Here is a 16,389-nt window from a genome sequence, read left to right on the forward strand (position 1 = left end):
GAATCGCTATAAAATAAATTATTTTTCAATTTTCCAAATATCTTAAGGAAAATATACAATATGTAAGTATCTCGTAATTGAAACAACAAAATCCCTGTTTAAAAATAAATATGTCACCGTTAAAAAAGTCTGATTATCCTTCGAATTCTTTTAGCTGACGTTTTACTTGTAAAGTTAAAAATAATTAATAAATTTTAAATTTAAAAAAGCCCAAAAGGTAATGACTTAAGATAAGTTGGCAGCCCTGAAATGTTTTAGTATTTTTTAAGTCGTACCCCCATGTGGCAACGCCCCGGCGACGAAACCAAAACAAATGACAGTCACCGTCCGGCAACGCCTCTCCGATTTTTCTTCCTTTGCGACCAGGAGCTTTTCTGCAGCCAGCAGTTTCCCCCGAAACTTACGCCCGTGCAGATTTATGGCCGGAAAATCATAGTACGGAAAATTCGATTTCTCAACCTTTTCCTGTGTGTGTGTGTGAAGATTTTTAACTTTTCAGCTTGGTTAAACGGTGAAGAAAAAAAACGAAAACAACAACACAAGCGCGCGCCCGCCTCTCTTTTCGCGTTTTTGTGCGTGTGTGCGTGAGAGTGAGTGTGATAATTATGGCATAAGTGCATAAAAATTATGATAGCAGAATTCCCACGGCCGACGACGAATGTGAATTGTGACAAGCGGAAAAGCGGGGAGAGCAAGGAGGCGGAAAATTCGCCGAACGAGAGCAAAGGCGTGAAATCGATCAGCTGTGACGTCGGCAGAGGCAGAAAGTTTGGCCAAAAGAAAAGGTCAAAGCAGCAACAACAAAAGGGTGGCGAAGAAGAGGAGGGAGAGCAGAGGGAAGAGGACCAGCGACAACAACAACAACAAGTAAGAGAGAATAAGAACCTCTGTCAAAAGCAAGGGGTAAAAGATAAGAAGAAGAAGCAGCCAGGTGAGAAGGATAAGAAGAAGCAGCAGCAGCAGCAGCTAAGGGAAAACAAGAAGAAGAAGCAGCAGCCGCCCCCCGTACACAGCAAAAAAAGCCTTGTCTTATTTTTAGATCATTTACGCCAGCGTCCCGCCACCGAAATTGTCGCCGTCGCCTCAGCCGACCGCTGTGACGTCAGAGGAGCAGGCTGCAATCACGCTAACAGTAAATACGCCGCTAATTACGGCACTTCGAGCCATTTCGAGCATAAAACCGAAATTTATGCTCTATATCGTCACCTGGAGATCGGTGGCCCGCTCAAACAAGTGCAACAGCAACAGCAGCTGAAAGTCGGCCCAATCCAAATCCGGCTGCGCTTCGAGATGCTCTTCGCCGAGCCACCGCCCCCGCCCTCCCAGGGCCACGCCCCCACCGCCCACGGCCACGCCCACACGGCCCACGACAACGCAATGCCGGATGCGCCACCTAGCGGCGAGCCGGTGATCCCGTTGCTGCAGGATCAGCAAAACGGCGAACTTATTGCAGGTGAGCGATCCTATGTCAGATTATAATCTATTATTATAATGAAATAGCAGTGGAATACCATTGCAATAGCCTCTTCTAAACAGTTATACAAATTCTACGGGAACTAAATATTTATAGGGTTAGTGATGCTGATTTCGAAAGAAAGAAAATATTAAAGATCTAGATAACCGTAACTCCTTCCCCAAGGGTATACAAACATTTGAAATTATGCTAGATTATGATCTATTACTATTTTGAAATACCTGTAGAGTACCATTGCAATAGACTCTTCTAAACAGCATTACAAACTTATACGGGAATTAAATATTTGTTGGGTTTAGGGACGCTGGTGTCGAAAGAAAGAAAATTATAATGTTCTTCATAATCTAACTCCTTCCACAAGGGTATTTAAATATTTATTAGGTCTGAAAGATATTTGGTTATGCTTATTTAAGACTTGAAAAGCGATTCTATATGTGGGTATATCCTAATAGATTGGAATTGCCAAAGTTCAATGTATTTGTCTATATTTAAAGAAACATGAGAGATATAAACGTGAAATGTTGTTTGACAATAAGTTACTGTGGTTTTATGTTGTACACTAATTTTTAAATAACAATAAAACGATGTTAGTCAACATTATTATATCATGAAGACAAGAATACATAATATGTGTAACTCATATACACATTTTAAAATATATGACTCATTTTGTGTTGAAGAAATAGTCTGAAATTGCTGAACAATAATATAAAAACATAGATTCTTTCGGTTTAAGAACACATTACAAATTAAAGTACGCTAACCTTTAAAAGATGAGTCAAAAGTGGTTCCCTTTAATATTACATTTCGAATAAATACAAAAATTCATTAAGCTTTAAGAGTATATTGCTGAAATTTGTACAATACATATTTTTCTCTGTAATTGTTTAGTACTTTAAGAGAAGCACAGTATTTGTGCTGGGCAAATGCAACTATTTATTCGCAGTCATACTCAGACAATAATATCTTAGGGCACTGCACGGAAATATGTAAAATACACGTTTATGGATTACCCTTAAAAAAATTATTGGAACAATTAAGAAAAATAAAATAGACAAATTGGTTAATGATGATGGTTGATTTTTTAAAGTTCAGTACAATTATTTTCCTAGAATATATAAATTTTGAATATGTATAATATATCTGTTGAAAAACTTTTGTGCAAAATAAGTTTTCCAATTTGAGATTTTCCTAAATGCGTCTTAAGGTAAAATTCGAAAGAATTTTACTTCTCTTTAATAAAGAGAACTTAATTATACTGCACTATTGATGAATCAGAATCGAAAATTGTTTTGAAAAATTGATTTAAGGCAAATTTAACCCATTGAAGACGAGGCGACTCGTCTAAGGGTCTGTCAATATTGCATTTATTTTTACCAGTGTAGCCATTACAATTTTTATTAAAACACAGGGGTATAAATTGATTTGTTAACTGAAGCTGCTGAACTGTCTGGCATACACAGGTGTATAAATTGATTTGTTAACTGAAGCTGCTAAACTGTCTGGCATAGCTCGCGTACGGAACGCTTATAATGGCGCAGCTTAAGTTCTTAAGCCGCCTGGTGAAAGTATTGGTAAAGAGTTCTGGAATCGGAAAAGCAAGTGTTTGGCACGCTGTGATCGTGACCTTTATGCACTACTTTGCCTGGGGTCTGCTTACAGTGCCGTTCATCGAGAAACTCTCGATATCCTTTGGAAATCGCGTACTTCTCATCGATGGACTGGTTTATGGAGTTCGAGGAATCCTAGGCTTTGTCACCACCCCTGTGATGGGCGCCATTTCCGATTTCCGGGGTCGGAAAGTGGTGATGCTGCTGGCTGTGGCCACCACCTTCTCACCGATTCCATTCATGATGCTAAAGAGCTGGTGGTTCTTCGCCATACTGACCGTGAGCTCCGTTTGCGGCAGCACCTACTCCTCGTCCCTGGCCTACGTGGCGGATGTGACCAGTGTGGAGGACCGATCGAAGGGATATGGCATTGTGGCGGCCAGCTTTGGTGCTGGCATAGCCTTCTCCCCACTTTTGGGCAACTTCCTGATGAGTTCCTACGGCGCCGCATCGGTTATTTTGCTTGCAACCGTGATTGGATTGATAAACATTGTGTTTATAATCTTCGGTGTGCCGGAAAGCCTAGTTGTAAAAGAAATCAGCCTTGATGTGGAGGAGACGAATGAAAGCCGTATTAAGGAAGATCGGAACCAGAGAATTGAAGATGAGGAAAATGGGAAAGTAACCATTAACCTAAAGGAAAGGAAACAGATCTTAAATGGGGAAGCCAAGTATAATATCGATCTCTTAAAGAACAACCCGAATTTAGAGCCCTGTGATAATGAGCTGCCTCAAAACGATATAATGCATACAGAAATGGAAATAAACGCTAATTCCAGCCCGAGCACCACTAATCTTTGGGAAGTACTTCGCAAAAGTAGTAAGGATAAAAACCTACTGGTGATATACCTCATAACATTCCTATCAATTTGTCCCTTTTCGGGCGTAGACTCCACTGCTCCAGTATACCTAACAACCAATATGGGATTCGAGTATAAGGAGGTCTCTATAATGTTGGGTTTGCTGTCTGTGGTAGCGATCACATCGAATCTCCTTCTGGGATATCTTATTAAACTAGTGGGTGCCAAGGGGTCGATCCGTTTGGGCCTTTTTCTTCTGCTATTGCAGTTGATGTGCTTTGCCTTTGGAACCAGGAAATGGATGTACTGGATAAGCAGCATATTCGCCGCCTTAGCCACAATTATTCCAGCCGCCAATAATGCGGTCGCTTCGATTTACGCCAGTCCCGAACATCAGGGGGCTGTCCTTGGGATTATCTCTGGGATCGAGTGCTTGAGCGAGGGTGTTGGGCCCGCTTTCTTTGGAGTACTTTTTCACTTTTTTCAGAAGCACTCAACGAGTACCCAACCAGAAAAATCACCTATCCCAGCACCTTTTGCCTTAAGTGCCATCGGAGTCTTTGCGGCCATCATCCTGACCAGTTTAATTAAAAAGGAGAATCTTAAAAAGGATCCCGAAGCGTACAAGAACTCCGATGGGGCGACGCACACTGGGGTGAGCGACCCCAAAAGTGACGATTAATTCAAACACACAAATTTTGGAGTAGCTCAATTAAGTTAATATGTGCCGAAAGTAGATAGAAGTATATAGATTTTTTCATCAACTATCGGGAAAAAAATTAAATCATAAAAATGAAAGATATTACAATTTTTGTACCCATTACTCGTAAAGTAAAAGGTATTGTATTCGGGGGAAAATTATGTAACAGGTAGAAGGATTACTAGCCGAGTCGATCAGCCATATTCGTCTGACGCTGTGATCTTGGAAATTATAAGAGCTATAAAGTTGGTATTTCCGATTTAGATTTCTTTTCTTCACATTCAGCGCAGTGGCGCCCACGTTTTTAAAGATTTAGTAAAAGTGCAAATGAGATTTTGTTTTGATTACTAATATCAATCTACCCATCCAAAACTTTCAAATCGGAACATTCAATAAAAAGTTATGTGCAATTAAATCTTTTAACGATCGGTGGTGACAGCTTGAGAAATTGAAATCTTTAGCTCTGGCGAGCACATTTTTAAAGCTACGATTTGTACTAGTTAACCTTTTTTTTACATTTACTATCGTATTAAGAATCTTATACAATTTTGTTGTGTGCATAAGAGCAGTGTTGGTCAAATGGAACTGTTTATTCGTAGTCATACTCAGACAAAAATATTTTAGGGTACTGCACGTTAAAATGTAAATAATTTGTATTTAGCTCGAAATCGAAACTATCATTTTGTAATATATGTTAATAAGTGGCAATATAACCGTAATAATACCAATAGGAAAGTATTAAGTTGCAATTTTATGAGCTTCAAATCGCATTTATTTTTACCAGTGCAGCCATAACAATTTTTATTAAAACACGAGGCGTATAAATTGATTTTTAAACTGGAATTTTTTAACTGTCTGGCTCTAGCCAGTTCGCGTACGGAACGCTTATAATGGCGCAGCTCAAGTTCTTAAGTCCCCTGGTGAAAATATTGGTAAAGAGTTCTGGAATCGGAAAAGCAAGTGTTTGGCACGCTGTGATCGTGACCTTTATGCACTACTTTGCCTGGGGTCTGCTTACAGTGCCGTTCATCGAGAAACTCTCGATATCCTTTGGAAATCGCGTACTTCTCATCGATGGACTGGTTTATGGAGTTCGAGGAATCCTAGGCTTTGTCACCACCCCTGTGATGGGCGCCATTTCCGATTTCCGGGGTCGGAAAGTGGTGATGCTGCTGGCTGTGGCCACCACCTTCTCACCGATTCCATTCATGATGCTAAAGAGCTGGTGGTTCTTCGCCATACTGACCGTGAGCTCCGTTTGCGGCAGCACCTACTCCTCGTCCCTGTCCTACGTGGCGGACGTGACCAGTGTGGAGGACCGATCGAAGGGATATGGCATTGTGGCGGCCAGCTTTGGTGCTGGCATAGCCTTCTCCCCACTTTTGGGCAACTTCCTAATGAATTTCTGTGGAGCCGGATCGGTTATTTTGCTGGCAACCGTGATTGGATTGATAAACATTGTGTTTATAATCTTCGGTGTGCCGGAAAGCCTAGTGCTGAAAGATAGTAGCCTTAAATTGGAGGAGACGAATGATAATCGAATGCGTATAAAGGAAGATTGGAACCAGAGAATTAAAGAAGAGGATTATGAGGAAGCCATGTATAATCCCAATATCTTAAACAACCCGAATTTAAGGCCCATTGAGAATGAGCTGCCTAGAAACAATATAAAACCAACCGACGAAATAAAAGATACTACCACCTCAGACCTTTGGGAAGTGCTACGCAAAAGTCGTAAGGATAAAAACCTGTTGGTGATATACCTCATAACATTCCTATCAATTTGTCCCTTTTCGGGCGTAGATTCCACTGCTCCGGTATACCTAAAAACCAATATGGGATTTGAATATAAAGAGGTCTCTATGATGTTGGGTTTGCTGTCTGTGCTGGCGATAACATCGAATCTCCTTCTGGGGTATCTTATGAAGCTAGTGGGTGCCAAGGGGTCGATCCGTTTGGGCTTGTTCCTCCTGCTGTTGCAGCTGCTGTGCTTTGGCTTTGCAACCAGGCATTGGATGTACTGGACAAGCAGCATATTTGCCGCCTTAGCCACAATTATTCCAGCCGCCAATAATGCGGTGGCTTCGATTTATGCCAGTCCCGAACATCAGGGGGCTGTCCTTGGGATTATCTCTGGAATCGAGTGCTTGAGCGAGGGTGTCGGTCCCGCTTTCTTTGGAGTACTCTTCTACCTTTTCCAGAGGGATTCAACGAATACTCAACCTATTCCAGCACCTTTTGTCATAAGTGCCATTGGAGTCTTTGTGGCCCTCATCCTGACCACTTTAATTAAAAAGGAAACTCTTGAAAAGGAAGCAAAAGTCTACAAGATCTCCGATGAGACGACGGTGGATGAGGATGAACTGGAACCGCTAACGAAAATGGACTTCTGTAAAGTCAAAAAAAATGACGGTTATGTTAAATTAGAGATAGATGACTACTATGATTCAGACTGTAAGGGACGTAGCTTTCAAAAAATATAATACTACGATAAAATTAAATTTTTAAACTTTCATTGACTTGGCCTTTTTATCAAAATATTCAATAAGCTAAAGTTCAAATATTTTCATATATTTATTATTATTTAATATTTGTATTATATATTTATGTAAACTTAATATATGCTTGTTTCTTATCGATAGTTCGATAGTATCGAATCCCCTCTAAAATACATTAGCTACGCTAGAAGACCATAAAAATAGTAATTTCAGTTCAGCTGCAGTTCTAAACTAGTAAAGTCGGCTCGCTTTCAGTTGTATCCCCACCATATAGATATGCCCAAGTTCGTTCTGAAAAAAATACTCGTAACGCTCGCCTCGATTACGGGAATTGGAAAGCCGAGTGTTGTTCACATTCTGATCGTGGTATTTCTGGAATATTTCGCCTGGGGACTGCTGACTATGCCCATGATAGCCACTCTAAAGGAGACCTTCCCGGATCACACATTCCTGATGAACGGTTTGGTCATGGGTGTCAAGGGAATACTCTCTTTTTTGTCAGCCCCTCTGATCGGGGCTTTATCGGATATCTACGGACGAAAGTTGCTGCTGCTGATAACAGTGATCTTCACTTGCCTACCGATCCCCATGATGACGATCGATAACTTTTGGTTTTTTGTGATCAGTTCGATTAGTGGCGTTTTGGGTGTAAGCTTCTCTGTTGCTTTTGCCTATGTGGCCGATGTTACAACAAAGGAAGAGCGCTCCAGATCTTATGGCCTGATATCGGCCACCTTTGCCGCCAGTTTGGTGATCGCACCCGCTTTGGGTAATCTCATAATGGATCTTTATGGAATTAACACTGTTGTACTTATAGCTACTCTGGTCTCCACAACAAATGTGATCTTTGTGCTGCTAGCAGTTCCCGAAAGCTTGCCCAGAAAAATCAGATCCACTGGGTTGAGCTGGAAACAAGCAGATCCGTTTCTGGGCATACTACGAGTAAGCTCCGATCCCAATATCCTGATATTGTGCATCGTGGTATTCATGTTCCTGCTCCCCGAAGCAGGGGAATATTCCAGTTTACCGGCATACCTTAAACTGACAATGGGATTTGATTTTGTAGAGCTCTCTACTTTGGTGGCTTTTATGGCCTTGTTAAGCATAACCGTAAACGTTACTTTGGGAGCTATAGTAAGAACTATAGGCGCCAAGAAAGCGATAATATTGGGTCTGGCTCTGGAGTTGCTACAATTAACCCTTTATGCCGTTGGAGTCGAAAAGTGGCAAATGTGGCTGGCTGGAAATGTGGCCGCCCTGAGTTCCATCACATTTCCGGCCGTAAGTGCCTACGTTTCCCTTTATACGGATGGTGAAAGTCAGGGAGCAGTTCAGGGAATGATCGCGGGAATGTCTGGATTATGCAATGGACTTGGACCCGCCCTATTTGGTATCCTATTTTACATTTGCGACATGGACTTGAGCGAGGATCGAGTTTCATTGGGGAGTATAAGGAAAGAACGCACTGTTGCCGGTCCCTTTATGTTTGGAGCAATCTATGTGTTTATTGGCATGCTGTTGATCTCGTATATCCCAGATGAAAAGGACTCTAGGGGTAGAAAAGAGGAATTCTCCGCCTTGAAGTATACCATTGAAATGGATGACGAAATGCAGGGATCCTAATTGAAAGAATCCGCTGATCAAGGGATAAATCCATTATTAATAACGTTAAGTTGTAACATGTATTTTATAAACACTTCTTAATCAAAAACTTGAAATAATATATTTTTATTTAGTTTTTTTTAATAAGTGATTGAAACTTGTATGTGTTTTTTTTTTAATATCAAGCTATAATATTTGTGCATTTGTGACTTAGTGGGTTAAAATATAGACGCTATATGGTCCGTTGTCGTCATTTCAGCAGCCACTTTTCCGCAGCCTCTCAGTCGACGACCGCGTCTGTTTATTTTGGTTTTTGTTTTTATTTTCCTTGGCATTTCCCTGCTATTTATTTATAAATTTTGATTTCGCTCTTCTTTTTTTTTAAGCACAAAATTCACAACAGTTTGTTGACTCTTACGTAAGAGTCGCCGTTTGGTTTGTTTTGCTCATCAACATTGACCAATCAGTAGCAAACGAAATTGGCCAAAAGATAATTTATTAACAACAATTGCAGAATGGCAAAAATAGACCAAGCTCCCCTGAAGTCCCATAATGCCCGATCCCTTGGCCATCCAAATATTCCTGTTTGGCAGATGTACACATTCTGGGGTTCTCCTTTTTTTTTTAGGTTTTGTTCATACACAGGCAAAGCCGAAAACTTTCCATTTGAAAATGCGAGTCCCAATAAAAATGTACGTAAAGCCCAACGAAAGAGAGCCATAAAAATCAGAAAATAGTGTGATTATACCGAAACACGTGCAGGCAAACCCAATTCTCTCACTCTCTGAGGGAACTGAAATTGTAGGGAGAATATGTGTGGCGTCGTGTGGGTAAATATTATTTAACTGATATGCAGGGACGGATTTATTGGTACCAGGGTGACGAGTAGGTTGTTATGCGGTGTGATATGTATGTCAGTAGTATCAAATCATTTGCTTTAAAAATTGGTACTTTCATAAAATAAAAATGTTTATTTTTACTATAAAGCTTGACCTGAAATCCATTGTTTTTTACTTTAAAAATATTTTTTTTATACTAAAAAATTTTTTTAGTTCAAAGAAAGGTTTTATAAAATCTAGTGTACTTTATACTAAATGTTCTAGGTTCTCTTAAAAACTGAATTTGAAAATATATATAATTTTTTATAATTTTGTCCACCCTTTTCAGAAATCCAAAGTTTTTTAATTTTAAATATTTTATTGAAATGTTTTTAACAATCTACTTATACTTGTAGAAAATTCATTCGAAATGTTGTAGGTTCTTTTAAAAACTCCCTTTGAAAATAAATTTTTTTTATTTTTATATCCACCCCCTTCAAAAAACCCGCCCCTGTCGCAAAAATGCAGAGACATAACTTTTATCTCGCTATATGTTGCCAAGCTGAGAGACTTTGTTGTTTTGGTTTTGTATCTCGTTTTTGCTGGCTGTCAAATGAATGTTTTTTCGTTTTTTTTAGCCATTGGCGTCTGGGTTTTCTGCCATTGGCCTTCAAATTCGATTCCTTGCCGAGACGAGAGGTCCGCCGGTCTTATCACCCAGTCATATAAATACAGGGAACATATGTTCACACGAATCCGCCAAACATACCGACTTGCATTTGTATATAAAACGCGAAACTATTGGATGAATCAGGAGAGAGAATTACGGAGAACATTTTTCGCGCTACTTTGCTGCTACACAGGGAGAAATACTGGGGGTGGTACTGCTGGTGCCGGTGTCGAAATCGATAAGCCTTGGCTTGATAAGATGTCTAACCCCCTCGCTCTTCCTATTTCACTATTTTGCTAATGCGATGCGAATTTCTATGGGTTTTAATTAGCGTCGCGAGTGTCTGAAGGCAGAGAAATCACAAAGGGAATCGTCAGTGGCACAAGTTTAAAGCCATTTACTGACTAATCCTACAATTTGTACTGTACTAACTCAACCTCCGTAATGGAAAATTATGTCATTGAACTGGCATCAGGCGTCTCTTATCAATTATCTTGGAACAAATCGAAATTTTAGCGCGTTACCAGGCGGAGAAATTGGTTACTACAACATCCTGCTGACCGATAACACTTTGACCTTTTGCTATACGCGATTTAGAGTGAATAATGCCCTCGAATATGTTGGACATTTTATTTTATTTCCTCCTGCCACTGAACTTTGCCAATGTCAGGCGAATTTATGCAAATGTCGTATATTTGGGTCTGGTTTCGCTTTATGCTTATGCTTCAAGAGAGTCGACAAATTGTGAGAACGGGATTGCTCAATTTTAGATACCCTGTTGTAGAGGTATTTAGGCACAAGGTCCTCAAAGCTAGTAAAAACTTGAAATTTAATTGCAATATATTTCTAAATGATTTTTTATTTTCTCAAATATAGATACTACACCGATAAAATTTGTTTATAATCTTAATTACTTCAATTTAAAATAAAACTGATTTATAAAAGAACATTCAAGAACAACGTAAAGGCCCGTTTTTAGTTTTTTTATTCTACAAAAAACTTAATACCAAAAAAAATAGATTGAACAATCTTAGTAAATGTGCCAATAATGCAAGAGGTTTTTAAAAATATATAGCATTTTTATAGGTCCCATATGCCTTTGCTTTGAACTCAAATGAGCTAATATACAAGCACCAAATACTTTAAAAGGGACATCTTATTAAAAAATGGTTGTTATTAATAATGTAGGTTTCCAATTCATTAAATTAGGTAGTAAAAGTATATAGAGATTTATAGTTAAGGTATCCAAGGTGCTGAACACCGCCCACAAAACCGAGTCCCATGTGATAGAGCGATAGTGCGAGCACGTGAAAGAGCGAGAGAAGTATGGGGCGAAGCATAGAACGCGATTACTTGGGCCCCTCTTTCTTCGCTCTCGTACTCCCCATTCTGCCGGCTTTTTTTCGGAATCTCCCATACATACAGGCCTTCATTTCGAAAGCCCACGTCGCGGAGATCGGATCGGCATTAATTCCCCTACTTAAAACCCCAGTAAATTCCACAACATGTCCCTTCCTGACAAGTATTAAAACTAACGCATATTACACCTCTTTACAGGCACTACCGCTAACAACGTTGAGCTAATGGAGGCCATTAAGAAGTTGGATGCCGATCTGGTGGCCCTTTTTGCCACAGCTGCCTCCGCCGAGCAGCTAAAGATGAAGCAACAGCAGCAGGTCCTGTGGTCCGAATCGGAGTCGGAGCAGATCGCGCAGGATTCGGAGGATGAGCTGGTCATCACGCCGGAGTTGTTCCGCAGCTGCAACGCCTTGCAGCTCCATTTGGAGGCGCTGACTCTGCAGCCGGAGGGTACCCAACGCATGGAACTGGTTCAAAACGAAGTGCGACCCATTTTCACCGTGGAGTGCCAACTGTCCGGGGATTTGATACAGAAGGTGCCCCGCTATCCCATGTTCCACATCATGCAATTCGAGTCGGAGAAGTTCCAGAGCCTGACGCAGTGCACCCGCTTCGGGCAGACGGCTCAGCGGCAGGTGGACATGGAGGATAAGAGCCTGGAGGATGAGGATCAGAGCGCTGGCCATGTGGACATCACCGTTTGGTGGCGCGAACCCGGCACCTGTCTGAACGAAATGCTCGGCATGGGCCGTCTGGAACTCCGGGAGCTCTACAGGGCATCCCTGCTCGAGCAGTGCAAGTGCATTGCCATCAGGCGTCGCGATGTCCATCTGGGCAGCGTCTATTTGAAGATCAGTCTGCTGCAGAACCTAAATGGTAACCCCGAGCAGCAGCAGCAGCAGCAGCAAAAGGAGCAGCCGGGTCAAAAGAACGAAAGTGGAAACAAGGCCGCAGGTGAATATATATGACTAATGTCGTGTGGTTGCCAATCGCAAGAACCATTGATTCTTGGGCCCCCAAATCGAATACAACTGATACAAGCTGAACTGATACCACACGACTACAATAAATTTCACCACCACCACCACCACCACCAACAACTACAGCAACAACAGCTACAAAATATCCAATACCAAATCCACACCAGCCGCCCACAACCACGCCCACGCCTCCTGCACTTACTCTATATATTACTGATTGCCGTTATCCAAGTGCTGCCCATCATTCTGTCAATAAATACTTTTCATTTTCAAAAAAGAATTCAAAACAAAACAAAAAACAACCAAAAAAATCAAAAAACAACAAAATCTGTCATGTGTTTTATGTTTTTATCCCAGCTATATATTTGAATCATCTCTTATGTTTTCCAACAGCTTTGTTTTTGCGATCGTAAAGCACAGTGGGTTTGAGGATGTTTTTGTTTTGCTTTTCTAGATGAATAGTATTGAAAGTGTTCGAAAACTTTAGTTTAGTAGTGCCATTTGAAGCAGTCATATTAGTTTAGGTTTAATGAAAATGCTAAAGTGAATATAAGGTTGGTCAATCTTCTTTATAGATACACTCAAGGCATTACCTATTGAAAGTTTTCCAACCTTAACAAATTCTCAAGGCGGAAAACTTGCTTATATATTGAAATAAATGTTTTCCAATCTTAAATAATAATTAAAGAATAATTTTCTGTTTGAAATTTCTGTTAAATGCTGTCTCAAAACCGAAATGTTGGACTACAATTTTTATAAATAGCATTTTTGTTGATCAAATCTTTCATGTTAAGTTTTGAAAACAATTTTCCATTTATAATTTTTCCTCTTCCAATATTCTCTTTTAATATAATATTAAATGTCGACAAATTCTTATAATTTCAATCCCGTTTTGCCCACTGTGTCCACCGCTTGTGATGCTTAAAATGCGTCAATTATCATTGGCCCGATTTGAGATCTAGTTAGGCTATTTTAAGCCAATTCGATTCCAGCGATCGGCCAAGTTTTCAGTTGTCCGCTTGTGGAGCACGTGCTGTAACCGATTCGACCCGGTTTTACCCGCTTGGCGGCGCAATCTTTCGTTACGCTTGAATCGATTTTTGGGTCCGATCGTCTGTTGCCACGGCGATAAGCCCCGGATCGAAGATCACAGCTGATTCAGTTCTTAAAGCTTACTTAATTCAAATCGGCGAGTTCAAGGTCCACCAAAGAACTTTGAACTGTGATTAACACAGCCTTGCATGCTTGACTATCTGCCGCCGACTGTAACACTAATCCTCTCCTGCGTTTTAAAATATTTTCCAGTTAATTGCAATTCGAAGGCCGTTTTAACGCCCCCTCAGCCGCCGCCCCCGCCACCTCCTCCTCCCCAAGCCAACAACAACAACAGGGCCATATTGGAGTGTGTCAATTTCATGGCGGAGACCAATAAAGTCCGTCTCCTCAGGGGCTATCTGTATGCCGGGGAGCTGCGTCAATTGACGGCGGAGAGCAAGATGGCCTGTCAGGAGCTGTCGCTGCAGCCCTTCTGGCAGTCGCAGCCGCTGCTGGCCAAGATCGGCGATGGAGGATCGTTCGAGCTGCAGGAGCAGTTCGCCATCATCAACGACGAGCGCTTCCTGCAGAGCGTCGAGCGGCAGCAGCTGGTCCTGGAAGTGCGTCCCCTGGGCGGAGTGGTCCGGCTGCCACTGCACCAGTTCTTCATCGCCTACCGAGATGCCAGCATCACCAACCACCTGTGCAAGGGAAAGGTGCGCTTAAGACTTAGATCTATAACAATTATCATAATAGGTTTTCAGAAATACACCCAGTATTTTCTTAAAGTAAATTTAACCATAGATAAACTGACTTAATTGTTTTAGTAATTATTCAAAAATTTAATTACTTTGAATATCTATAAAATGTTCTTCTCATTTTATTATTGTTTGTTAAAAAATCCTATGTTTCGAATCAAATTCTACGGCTACATATGCTTACATATTTTACGATTGCTTAAAGCTTTCTATTTTTATTTTTTTCAGTTCATTCAAGTTCAATGTCAAGATCATTAAGCCATTTAATTCTGATAATATAAACAAAATCAAAAAATTCGCTGAATAGGTCTGAATGTTTCCGCTTCATTGAAAATAAAATAAGTTTAAATAGCTCCAGTTATTTCTGGATTTTAATTAAACCTTTTTAAAATGTGAAAATACCGCTTAAGTTTGGAATAGTTTAGTTCAAAGTAGTTTAGCTTTCTTTCGGTTCTTTCTTATCACCATCTATTACTAAAATGTTCCTTATTACTTACAGCTACCAGTGATTTCCATCGACGGCTGGGCCCCCATAGTCGCTGCTGATACCCAGTCGCCATTGGGGGAACTAAAGGTGCTCCTGGCCATCGGGAGTGAGTCGCAGATTGCTCAACTGAAGCAGCAACGCGGCTTCGACCAGGACAACAACCAAGTGCCGACTCCAAGTAGCACCACCGATTTGCTAGACATGCTCCAGAATGCCATCGCAGCTCCAACGCCGAGTATTCCAACACCAGTGATGCCGCCGCCACCGGCTCCTCCGGCGCCCAGTAACTTTAGCTTTCAGCTGCGCATCGTGGGAGCTGCTGGGCTGCCCCTGAATCCCGGCTATGGAAAATCGAAGAAGCAAGTCAAACGTCAGTCGGCCGCCAAGCGATTCCCGCCCAATGAACCCCCCAACACCTATGTGACCTTCCAGGCCATCAATTGCAATAGTCAGACGTACAAGTCACACGAGGGATTGGTCTATGCCACGCCCGTTGTGGCCAGGTCCACCAAGCCCCAGTGGATGAGCAAGTTTCGAGTGGACGTGAGCCGCGATTACCGCAACAATGTAAGAAGATCTCAAACTAATACCCTTAAGAATGATGCAAAGTATTCAATATGTTTCTCTTGCAGCCCCAGAAGCTCTTCATCCTAAAGCTATGGAAGAAGGCAATTGTTAGCCCCAACGGCATCACTGAACCGTCACCCCACGAGGATGCTATTATAGGTTTCGCGGCCCTGAATCTCAACCAGAAACAACCGGGCGGAGGCTTTCCCAGCGGATGGCACAACATAGTGGACTTCAATGGTCGCGTGACTGGAGGCATTGAGGCGCATGTGGAGCCCATACCGCCCAGTGTGGATACCGTGATCGATCAGTTCGAAAAGTCCATGGAACTGGGCCACCTGCAGTTGGGTCAGGCCATCAAGCGGAAGTACACGGAGCTGGAGGAGATCTCTCAGAGATTGCGATCTCGTTTGGTGGACGTGACGGGAGAAACGCTAAAGTTTCCCGAGTTCGATGTGGACAGTGCATTGGATAGTTGGCAGCAGGATGGCGATGACGATGACTTGGCGGAGGACTTTGAACGGGCTCTGCGCACGCCCACGCCCCCTGACTCACCGACGCCCTCCACCAGCAGCGCCGCACAAAATCTCAAAAATTCAAACGGCCGGGAATAGCCCTGGGCCAAATGTCAGTTAAGCGTGTTTTTTCCTCTCTCCGCATCTCGATGTCGTCTCTGATATTGGCTCAAACGGTAGCTATAGTTAGCCATCTAGTTATAGACATATATATATAATACACGGATCTTAATCTGATATTATGCTGTACTTAAATTGGCATCCCAATTTTGCCTCGATTCACCGTCTTATGGCTGTCTATATAGCATAAAATCAAAGCTAACAACGATCACCCAGCGATCGTTCCATTGAGTTGAAAATTGTCGATTAAATATTGTTTTAAGTCACGAGAGGATTTCCCCTGCAACCACACGGAATATGTATTAGTTTCGGAACTGTGTTAATCACCTAAGTATTTAGACACTATTACTTAATAAACATTTAAATAAAAAGGCTAAAGAAAATTTAATTAGATGG

General features: G+C 41.5%; 4 protein-coding genes across 6 annotated transcripts; all 4 read left to right on the forward strand.

Moving 5' to 3' along the window:
* Nucleotides 1-325: 325 nt before the first annotated feature.
* LOC119552491 (C2 domain-containing protein 3) lies at nt 326-16,381 on the forward strand. Of its 3 annotated transcripts, none has more exons than XM_037862091.1 (5): nt 384-1,453; nt 11,730-12,485; nt 13,817-14,262; nt 14,804-15,358; nt 15,424-16,381. In XM_037862091.1, exons 1-5 carry the CDS (start codon nt 628-630, stop codon nt 15,970-15,972), a joined length of 3,132 nt encoding a protein of 1,043 aa, XP_037718019.1. In that variant the 5' UTR covers nt 384-627; the 3' UTR covers nt 15,973-16,381. The 3 variants fall into 3 exon arrangements, with proteins under 3 accessions (XP_037718021.1, XP_037718019.1, XP_037718020.1); XM_037862092.1 differs by lacking the exon at nt 384-1,453 and adding an exon at nt 11,531-11,663; XM_037862093.1 differs by lacking the exon at nt 11,730-12,485 and having other exon boundaries at nt 326-435.
* Nucleotides 2,931-4,689, forward strand: LOC119552493 (hippocampus abundant transcript 1 protein-like). Its single transcript, XM_037862095.1, has one exon. It carries the CDS (start codon nt 3,007-3,009, stop codon nt 4,564-4,566), a length of 1,560 nt encoding a protein of 519 aa, XP_037718023.1. The 5' UTR covers nt 2,931-3,006; the 3' UTR covers nt 4,567-4,689.
* LOC119552492 (hippocampus abundant transcript 1 protein-like) lies at nt 5,432-7,099 on the forward strand. The gene has a single exon (XM_037862094.1). It carries the CDS (start codon nt 5,475-5,477, stop codon nt 7,065-7,067), a length of 1,593 nt encoding a protein of 530 aa, XP_037718022.1. The 5' UTR covers nt 5,432-5,474; the 3' UTR covers nt 7,068-7,099.
* Nucleotides 7,281-8,743, forward strand: LOC119552494 (hippocampus abundant transcript 1 protein). The gene has a single exon (XM_037862096.1). It carries the CDS (start codon nt 7,359-7,361, stop codon nt 8,703-8,705), a length of 1,347 nt encoding a protein of 448 aa, XP_037718024.1. The 5' UTR covers nt 7,281-7,358; the 3' UTR covers nt 8,706-8,743.
* Nucleotides 16,382-16,389: the final 8 nt, after the last annotated feature.

This window comes from Drosophila subpulchrella, chromosome 3L (genome assembly GCF_014743375.2).
Source record: "Drosophila subpulchrella strain 33 F10 #4 breed RU33 chromosome 3L, RU_Dsub_v1.1 Primary Assembly, whole genome shotgun sequence".
Lineage (NCBI taxonomy): Eukaryota > Metazoa > Arthropoda > Insecta > Diptera > Drosophilidae > Drosophila > Drosophila subpulchrella.

Bases quoted from the DNA above. Each gene is read 5' to 3' on its own strand.
- LOC119552491 (XM_037862091.1), top strand. From the start codon at position 628: ATGATAGCAGAATTCCCACGGCCGACGACGAATGTGAATTGTGACAAG. The intron at 12,486-13,816 runs GTGAATATATAT...AATATTTTCCAG, and splicing joins AAGTGGAAACAAGGCCGCAG to TTAATTGCAATTCGAAGGCC. The intron at 15,359-15,423 runs GTAAGAAGATCT...TTTCTCTTGCAG, and splicing joins GCCGCGATTACCGCAACAAT to CCCCAGAAGCTCTTCATCCT.
- LOC119552494 (XM_037862096.1), top strand. From the start codon at position 7,359: ATGCCCAAGTTCGTTCTGAAAAAAATACTCGTAACGCTCGCCTCGATT.
- LOC119552492 (XM_037862094.1), top strand. From the start codon at position 5,475: ATGGCGCAGCTCAAGTTCTTAAGTCCCCTGGTGAAAATATTGGTAAAG.
- LOC119552493 (XM_037862095.1), top strand. From the start codon at position 3,007: ATGGCGCAGCTTAAGTTCTTAAGCCGCCTGGTGAAAGTATTGGTAAAG.